Here is a 9,250-nt window from a genome sequence, read left to right as displayed (position 1 = left end):
ATAAAGGATCTGCACAGTGCTTTTGGAGCCCGTAAGAAAGAGAGGGACCTAATCTAGGATAACAGGCAGTGATGGGTCCAGGAGTCTCCTTAGAGAAGATGAGACCTAAAGGAAGTTTTAATATGTGAGTAGAGCCATAGAAATGGGGGAGAGTGGGGAAGGCAGCGTGTGACTGGAGGGATAGCAGGGAGAAGGTGGCAAAGGCATTCACGCAGAAGGGACCACATAGCATAGGCATCAAGGCCAAGAATAGCATGGTGGTCTCCGCAACAACTTCACCACGACTCGAGGGTAAAACGTCAAGGATGAAGCACCCTGGGATAGAACAGGAGAGGGAGCAAGGCCAGATTGCTGGGGGGCGCTTTTTGTTATATTTGAATTTGTGTCATAGGTACAGGTCGGAGGATGGATAGAGAGAAGGGAACAATGGCAGCAAGAACAGGTGGAAGGTTGTAGCAATCATGGAGGAGAGAAATGAGAATAGATGCAGTCCTGAACGTAGGTAGTATGGTATTGGTGGGGAGGTGGGGGTTCCTTGGAGAACTTTTGGAAGTGAGAATACAGTATTTGGTGATATGTGGATGTTAGGAATGAGGGAGAGGAAGAAGGAAAAAGATTCAGGGAAGCCACACAGATTTCTAGCTTGGATGACTAGGTACATGGTAGTGCTAACTGGGGAAAATGAAGAGAGAATAAAAGCAAAGTGTATCAGGGGAGGAGTACATGGAAAGCAACTGCCTCTTCCCATCCCCATACCCCCCACCCAAAATCTAGTGGGAAATAATGGTTCAGGACCACACACACACACACACACACACACATATAGACATATACATCCTTTTACAACTCCCTCTCCCAACAAAAACAAAAACAATTTTTTCTTTTCATCATCACTGTTCAGGGAAAGCTTGAAAACGAGCAGCAGGTTTTTAGTGAGAAGTTTGAAAGCGTAAAAGCTGTGAGGAACTGTCCCTGGAAGCTGCCTGGGGATTTCCTGTAGGAAAATGGTGACAGGGATGGTCACAGGAATCAAGATGTGAGCACAAAATGACTGAGAGGAGGTGGCTGGAGAGGCCAACCCCTGGATTTGGAATAGGGAAAGAAGCCTAGAAAAGCCATGGGCCTCTGGGTGGGCTGGAGCACACTGGATGGAGCAGGATGGAGTGAAGAGGAAGGTCTTTCAAGAAGCAGGGAGCCTGCAGAGTGGCCTAAGAATATCTAGAGGCCTTCAGAAGTAGGGCAAGACGGCACATGGGCCATGGGGGCGAAAATGGTTACGATGTGAAACTTGAAACTACTCTGGAATTGAATGTGATTGAGTTTTTATTTTACTTGGGCTGAACTTTTCTCATACTTAAAGTTCGTTCTGCCCCATCAGCTCCTTTCTGGGTTGTGTGGTGCCTTGATCAGACAGAAGCCAGGCCCTAGGAGTGTTGCTTGAGGAAGAGAAAAATGTTGGTCTGTTGATCTCTGAGGCGCCTTAATCTCCAAAGGAAGCCTGAGTCTAGGGGAGAAACTGGACATTGTAGTCTGAAGACAATGTCTCCTCCCAGAACTTCTTGTATTTTGGGGAGGGTTTCATTTTCCCCATATGATCTTTAATAATGACATGCCATTCCTCAGGGCCTTTATTTTATTTGCTCTATTCCTGTCAAAATGCTTCTGTCTACAGCATTGGCTAATAGTATGAAAACCTTAGTCGGTCATCAGTCTTGAAGGCCTGTGAAATAGAGAACTTGGAATTTTGGGTATTTCCAGGTCATTGTTACTCAAAGGCATGCTTTGTTTTGCTTATAGGAGAATTTGCATAACTCTTCCCAACAGGGAAGAGCTGAGTTTGCTAAAATACATTTAATGAGAACAAATAAACATTTTCTTTTGAAACTTTATTATTACAGAAGGATTTTATTATAAGGGTTTAATGGAACAGAGAGTTAGACTTGCTGCATCTCTTGTAAAACCTCAACAAATTGCAAAATTTAAATTAATACATATGAAAGTAGGTTTAGTCTTTCTTTTCAGCCATGTTATAACTTTTAAAAACAAAGAGGAGGAAATACTATATCCATATGTTGTAAAGACTCAGAAATTTTGCACTGCCATTTAATTCTATCTCACATTTACCTAGGCAGAACTGATAATAGTGCTTTTTCACCTTTTTCTAAATACTTAAACATAAATAGATCCTTAAATAGCTCAAATAAATACAGGTTTTACCTTTTAAATAATAAAATTCCCAAGCCCAGAATCTTGTCTTCTTTAAAAAGACATACAAAATAAAGTAGGTAATTCATTAAAATGGAATCTTATACCCCAAAGTTATCTCAGGGCATATTAAATACATAAATAACTTAAAGCCCTTAAAAAAGTAAACAAGAAGCAAATTGGTACTCAGTCAAATCTTCCTTCTTGGAAAGAGGGAAAGGTAATTCAGATCTCATCTCTTGGCCAAGTGTTACCTCTGAAGCTTTAATTGGACAAACTGCCTTAAGAACTCTAATGAGTTTAGTCTGAAATGAGGCTGTCTTTGAAGGATGAGGGTTCCTGAGGGGCTGGGCCGGCTCTCCATAGTCTAACTGCTTTGGGGAGTGTGGGCTCCCCAGAGCTCTTAGGCCACATGGTGGACAATCGGGGTGACACAGGTGCAGCCCACGGACACCAGTATCTTCTCCAGCCGGAAGGAGTTGGGGCAGTGTGGAGGCTCCCTGCGCAGGACCAGGATCTCTTGCTGGATGGGGACAGAGTTCATGTGGTAGTCCACGTTCCCATCAGCGTTGATGCAGCCCAAGTGGCGGCACTTTGCCTCCCAGATCACAGAGGGATATCTCTCAGGGTCCTCATTGCGGCTGCAGATGGGAGAAAAATCAGGAGGAAAGTGAATTCCTTGTAAAGTGGGAAAGAAATAAAACAGGAATACATGAAGAGAGGCAAGTTCACAGGATGACAAATTATAGGCATTGCAAACTCTTTAAATGATGTTAGTTTGAAGAAGAACTTTGGGGACAAATTGGATTTTTTTTTCCTAGCACATGAATTGTTATAGAAAAGAAGACAGTGATCAGTTTTTCTCCAATTTATTTGAAGAATGAATAAAATAAGATAGACTGAGGCCACAGAAAAAATTTAAGTTTGACACAAATGATAGCTTTTTTAGGGTATATTTGACAGACAGAAGAAGACCAAAGGAAGAGTAGACTTGGAACCATCTAGAATAAGATAGCTGTCTGTCTTTGAAGACTGTCTTTGAAGAGGGAATACATCAAAATTTTATCTGAGATCACATTCGTGGGACAGAGCCCAGAGCTGAGATAAAGGGCTGGAAACAAAAGGTTAAGTGTCTCTACAACCTTCTCTTCCCTCTCTCTTTTAGCTCAGTGAATGATTTGCTTGCATTTTTGAATTGATTTACTTTGACTCTTCCTAGTAATGGGAAGAAGAAAAGAAATCCTACAATCAGACCAATCTGTAGGCTCCATAGAACAGAGACTTATTTGTATGAAGTCAAATGATCAAAATACATTTGGTATTTAACCCTTGATGGGGTCTAAATACTGGGTATACTAAGGACACAGCAAGCATAGGTATGTTAGGAAGTAGATCAAGACTATTTAACACACAAAGGGGTAGAAATGCCCCAGTGATACTTATTCCACTGGGATTCAAAAACAAAAATAAGCAAAAGAAAAAAAGTAAAAAACCCTTATTACTAATTATTTGCAATAAATCTTCTCAATGGCAGCGCTGGTTAAGATAATAAAAGCATTAATCCCCTTTGATAAATGTCTATTCTTTGAATAAATAAAGAATAGACTTGGGGTCTCATAAATATTAGAATAATGATTATAATTAATTTGGGTTGATTATTGGTGTCAGTGACAATTAGATCTAACAGGATAGGGATTATTGGAGGCTGTCCTGTGCTTGGTTAAAGAAATCTGTAGAAAGTTTGAGAATTGCTCTTCACAGTGGTCCTTCCAGGTTTGACTGGTAATTCTAAATGAATAAAATCATCCTCAGGGAGATTTAACTGGCAGTCTGATGCATAAGACGGATGAAGAATATAGTATTTTTATCTGGAAGCTTTACGTACTGGAGATTCCAAGGTGAGGTGGATCGGTTGTAGTAATCTGAGGACCTTTTGGGATTGGTATTGGTATTCCGGTTATGGATGTTCAGGTTGACCATCACAGTCCGGGGGAAGTTCTTGTCCTCAGAATTTGGGCATCCTGGATTTCGTGGGATTGCGATTCCTGCCTTCACTATGGCCTCCAGGCTCAGCAGCAGTAGCAGTGACTAGAATTGAATGGGAAAGGAGAGAGAGGTTGGAGATTAGATTACTATGTGGTTCTTTTTGACAAATTAATTGTGATGATGATGCATTGCTAATCATAGAGAACACACAATGTTCCAGGACAATCTATACTACATTTTTCAGATCAGCTAGAGAAAAATCTAGGTAGATGACCAACATAATGTTAACACCATGGCTTTAAAATTTTTTTTAAAAAAAACTAGTTTCAACATTCTCCTTTTGACTTAGGAAAGACATGTTATCCACTGGTTGGCAATAATTTTAGTAAAAATGTCAAGTCATGGCATGTCATTAGCCTATCAGCACATGCATCATTGTCAGGTCTGGGAAGGAATAATGACCTTGATTTTCTAGGTAGAAATATCCTCCTGCACCATTGTTCTCAGTCCCATATTCTGTGAAACTCATCGTGAAGTCAAATATTCACATTGGAAGAAAGAGCTAAAGAAAATCTATGTGGTATCAATATTCATGCTAGAAGTGCTGTTGGTGCTACTGGCAGGCATCCAACTGAAAACTCGATCTCCTTCATGTTTTCTTAGGTATATTTTCCAGTTGTTCTAAATTTAACATGTATTGATTCTGTAATAAAATCAGATTTCAAAAAAGACACTTGAAGCTAAATATTTAAAAAATATAAACCCCACTTATTCTAAAACACAGTTATACCTATATTTAGTTAGAATACATAGTTTCGATGTACTGAGAATATGGTACGAGACAATGGAAACAAAGGTTGTTGCTGCTACGGCTTTCAAAATCTCGAGGATAGTGACCCATTTTAAAGAAAAATGCTGTGGGAGAATTATATTAAATCCTTTGTACTCAGAAAAACAGACTTTCAATAAATTTTCTTTCCTACTGCACAGCATCATGTGACACTTCTTGTGTGGTTTAGCCCCAATATAGCTATCTTTCAGTTTTAATCTTATCTTTCAAACTGCTGTGTATCAGTTCTTGAAAATGCTGCACAATGACTTAAATATCTACCAAAGCTTTCATTTCCTATCCTACATATACAGTATTCCTGGATCTCCATAGTCAGAACCCAGCGTTTCATGCCCACGGTCCAGAAATACTATCTGGTCCGAATCAACAAGAGCATCGCACGTTAGTGCAGGACTCACCACCATTGAGGTCTTCCCAGGAGTCATCGTTGTTTCTTCCAATCAACTGGGGATGGATGAGTTTGTGCCTGCTATGAGATGGACAAAATGTAGCACTATCGTCTCTCTTTTTATAGGGCTTTTCTCCTTCTGTGGTCACTTACGTGGCGTGTCGCAGTGGGTTCAGGGGTGACACCATTTTGGTTAAAATTTCCGCCCCCAATGAGGTCATAGAAGAATCTCTTCTTCTGAAGGAAAATGGGAAGGGCAGAAATTCATGTTCCTAAAGACCATGTCCTCTTTTCATTCTTACTTGTTAGAAGCTGAGCAGAGCTGCTATGCTATGGGTCAATATCATGTATTTATGAACATATGTACAGCTGTCAGAAGAGTTATGCTCTATTTTAATGGTTCATGAGGAAGAAAAAGTTTGAAGTAACATGTAGGTCTTCTGGTGTCATGTACCTTGATTTTCCATTTGATCTTTCTTTTCCTCACAGATTCCTTGGCCAGGTGTTGTGGAGACAATTCCGGAAACTACTCAAGTTCCCATCATATAAGTAAACAAAAAATGAAAAAAATATTTAATAATAAGATATATCCTATTTAATTGAATTTAACAATTCTTTTGTTGAATATCTACTCTGCTCAAGGAATAAATAACTAGGTTCAAGAGACACGAGATTTTCTGTTAAAGGCATGTTCCAACCCTGCATGCTACCAAGCAACTTGGTGTTTTGAGGAAGGAATTGAAAATGAGGATACAGACTGGAAAAAGGTGATGAAGATGGAGAAAAGGGGGGCAGGGGGGAGTAGAGAGTGATGAGAACTAGAAAGGAGAGGAGACATGATGGGGGATAGCAAGGAAAGAGAGAAGGAGTTAGCGGTTCTTTTCTCTGTACTCTAAGTAAGATGAACTTGGACTCAGGTCCTTGAGAATAGTTCCTTCTCAGGAATACAGAGGACTAGGACAAGGAAGGGCCAGTGGATATAGATGTGGCTGGCTATATGTCACCCTTCTCTGCCCCTACCCCCACTGAGGTGAATGATACCTCTCAGGCACTCAGCTGGTATCCCATATTCTACATGCTAACTCGGGGGAGGCTGGCCAGTAGTTCCAACTCAATGGCTGGAGTGTAAAATTAGTTTGCCGGATCCTGAACCTGTTTGTCCTGAGACCCATTCCTCCCTGTCCTGCTCTACCTGTAACTAAGAGGGCTGACCCTGGAGGCTGCTTGCTCAAACTCCCCTGTCAGCTGGGTTTCAGCTAGGCTCAGCCAAAAGGGAATTGGAGGACAGATGAGTAAAAGTGGGAAGTGGGAAGTGGAAAGTGGAAAGTGGGAGGCGCCAGGAGCTTCCTTCCTCAGTCTCCCAGAGGACTGCTCACTCCCTTTGTCCCTGCAGCCTTGGAATGGTAACAGCTTCTTGCTGATGGCAATCTCAACTACCAGGGTGACAAGTTCTCTGACTCAAACTCCCTCTGTTGCAAATGCCTGAAGGGGCTTCTGTTTCCTGGCCAGATAAACCCTGGCTGATGAATGAGGGAGGCCATAAGCACTTGAATTTTAGTGGTAGTAGTAGATATCCTTGATAGGTGAAGCAGATACAGATGGAGGAGGAGGTAGGATACAGCTTCAAGTGACTTCCGTAGTCCTGGTTTTGGCATCACTATCTATGTACTTTTCACGACAAGATTCAGAATGAGCCCTACTGCCCCTCCTCTGCACACGACCAGGCAGCAATACCAGAAGCTGCAGCATCTCTCACATCACCTATTTCCAAGATTCCTCTAACTCACACTCTCACCCACTTGGACGAGCTATGCTTGCTTTTCCCAATTGCTTCCTTCAGACTATCTTCGACATGCTTTCAATAATGATTCTCAAAGCATGGCTTTAATTGTGCCTTTTCTTCTGCCATTAGCTTGCATACAGAATGAAGAGTAAGCCTCTTAGCATTTGAATTAATATTTGAGTTCGTACAACTTCCTTTCTAGCCTTACCCCCCACCATGCTCCAGGACCTGGGCTGATGGGGTCCTGATTTTTCTCCAGGCCTTCTTTCAAAGCTTACCCACCCTTTGTTAAGGTATTGTTTCTGAAATGCCCTTCCCCATCCTCAGGTTATCAAAATGCTACTTGTCCTTCAAAATCCTGTTTAAATGTATCTTACAGGTCTGGCCTGACTACCTCAGTTGAAATAAATAGTTCCATCCATCACATGTAGCTTACACCTACCTCTCTAGTAACTTTTCTTTCATTTTGTAATGTGTTTCATTTGGCTTTAAAAGCTATGGGTAAGATATGTGTTTATTTCCATGTTTAGATTTTACTGTCAGCCTTCAAGGCTAGTATGTTCTTCAACTTTGTGACTCCTATGGTGCCTAATGTGGCCCTTTATACAACATGGGTCTTCACAGACTGCTTTTGTGTTGCTTGTTCTTCTCTGATACAGGGCTGTTCATGCATATTTCTAGTGTATTGCATGCCATTCATTTACATACTGACTTTCTTGTTTTCTTTGTAGCTCATTTCTTGCTAGACTACAAGCTACCTGAAGACAAGTAGTCTTCTTGGTCTTTGTAGCACTTAGCATAGTGTCTAGTAAGTAGTAGCTGTTCAACATTTTGATTAATTGACAGTATGAGTAATGTTATTTGAGAAGTTCAGAATTTTCTATATTCTTCTTAGAACCTACCTGCATCTCAATAACCCTACTGAGTTGTTTAGTGCCTTGGCTCTGCATTCTGATCCTTTTGAACTTAGTGTGATGAGGCTATAGCCTATTCAGGATCACCCTGGAGTGGAGGATTCCTTGTTGTTGCTTTCTGGCAAGGAAGAAGGAGGGGAGAATGTGCTTACTGTGAACTATTTTGATTGAAGTTGCAGGGGGAGAAGCTGACTCTAGCTGTTTTCCCTAGTCTTTCCTCCTGTGCCTATGTAATTCAGCCTGTGTGCTATGCTTTGAAATGCTTTAAAATAAAATGGGGAAATAAAATGGGTTTTCACAGAAGTGTAAAAATGATCATTTTGACATGGCGGTTGGAGCTGGGTGTGTGCAGCCTTGAGTATGGCTGATTTCCCAGACGTTTGCTTGAGCTGGAAGCCTGTGACTCCTGGAGGAGCAGCTGGAAGTGTAAGAGTGTGTTCACAGTGGGGAGGGCTCTTCCTCTGCATTTGTCTGCAGAGGCAGCTGGCTCAGGTTTCAATCCGAGACTGTTGAGGTGGAGTGCACGCTGGACTGGGCATTAGAGTGCCTAGAACACTGAATGAGAGGACACCTTTGTTTTCACTGTGAATCTGCCACTAACTACCCATGCCCTTGGGTACATCACCTCTTTGAGGCTTAGTTTCCTGTCTTATAAAATGAGTTTTGCACCAGGTAATCTTTTGATCATCTATGATTTTCTGGAGAATGAATATAGTAAAGAACAAATGGGAGTAGTAAATTAAGGATGATTATTTTGTTAGTGATTGTCTTCCAGGTTTATCAGTCTTGCTTCTCTGAGGGCTTGAAACAGATCACCATAAGCAATGGGGAACTGCATGTTGTGAGTTCAGAGCTTCAATGGGTGGGGGCAAGTATGCAACTGGAGACAGGGAAAGATTTCCAGGAGACAAACATGCATTTGAAGGGATGATAGTGATAAAATGTTTCTGCCCTTCTTGATTTAGAGAAATGATTTTCAAGGCTCCTTGAAATTATTAGGCCATTAAACAGTATTTCTTTCTACTTGCAATAGAGAATAATGTAAGGGATGGAAAGAAAAATTTTTCCTTTTGTGTCCCGGAGAGAGTATTTTTGTGTCTTTTGTCTCAGTGTGGTGGAAAATT

General features: G+C 41.2%; 1 protein-coding gene across 1 annotated transcript; it reads right to left on the bottom strand.

Moving 5' to 3' along the window:
• Positions 1 to 1,262: 1,262 nt before the first annotated feature.
• Positions 1,263 to 5,523, bottom strand: IL17A (interleukin 17A). Its single transcript, XM_004044183.3, has 3 exons — positions 5,440 to 5,523; positions 4,091 to 4,293; positions 1,263 to 2,846 (listed from the first exon to the last, which is right to left on the bottom strand). Exons 1-3 carry the CDS (start codon positions 5,464 to 5,466, stop codon positions 2,609 to 2,611), a joined length of 468 nt encoding a protein of 155 aa, XP_004044231.1. The 5' UTR covers positions 5,467 to 5,523; the 3' UTR covers positions 1,263 to 2,608.
• Positions 5,524 to 9,250: the final 3,727 nt, after the last annotated feature.

The sequence above is a fragment of the Gorilla gorilla genome, chromosome 5 (genome assembly GCF_029281585.2).
Source record: "Gorilla gorilla gorilla isolate KB3781 chromosome 5, NHGRI_mGorGor1-v2.1_pri, whole genome shotgun sequence".
Classification (NCBI taxonomy): domain Eukaryota; kingdom Metazoa; phylum Chordata; class Mammalia; order Primates; family Hominidae; genus Gorilla; species Gorilla gorilla.
Note: the sequence above shows the minus strand (reverse complement) of the source record. Positions and strands in the feature narration are given on the sequence as shown.

Excerpts from the sequence above, each read along its gene's own strand:
- IL17A (XM_004044183.3), bottom strand. The coding sequence starts at position 5,466 with ATGACTCCTGGGAAGACCTCAATGGTG. Across the intron at positions 4,294-5,439 it reads CTGGGAAGACCTCAATGGTG|TCACTGCTACTGCTGCTGAG; the intron begins GTGAGTCCTGCA and ends ATTCAATTCTAG. Across the intron at positions 2,847-4,090 it reads ACCTCACCTTGGAATCTCCA|CCGCAATGAGGACCCTGAGA; the intron begins GTACGTAAAGCT and ends TCCCATCTGCAG.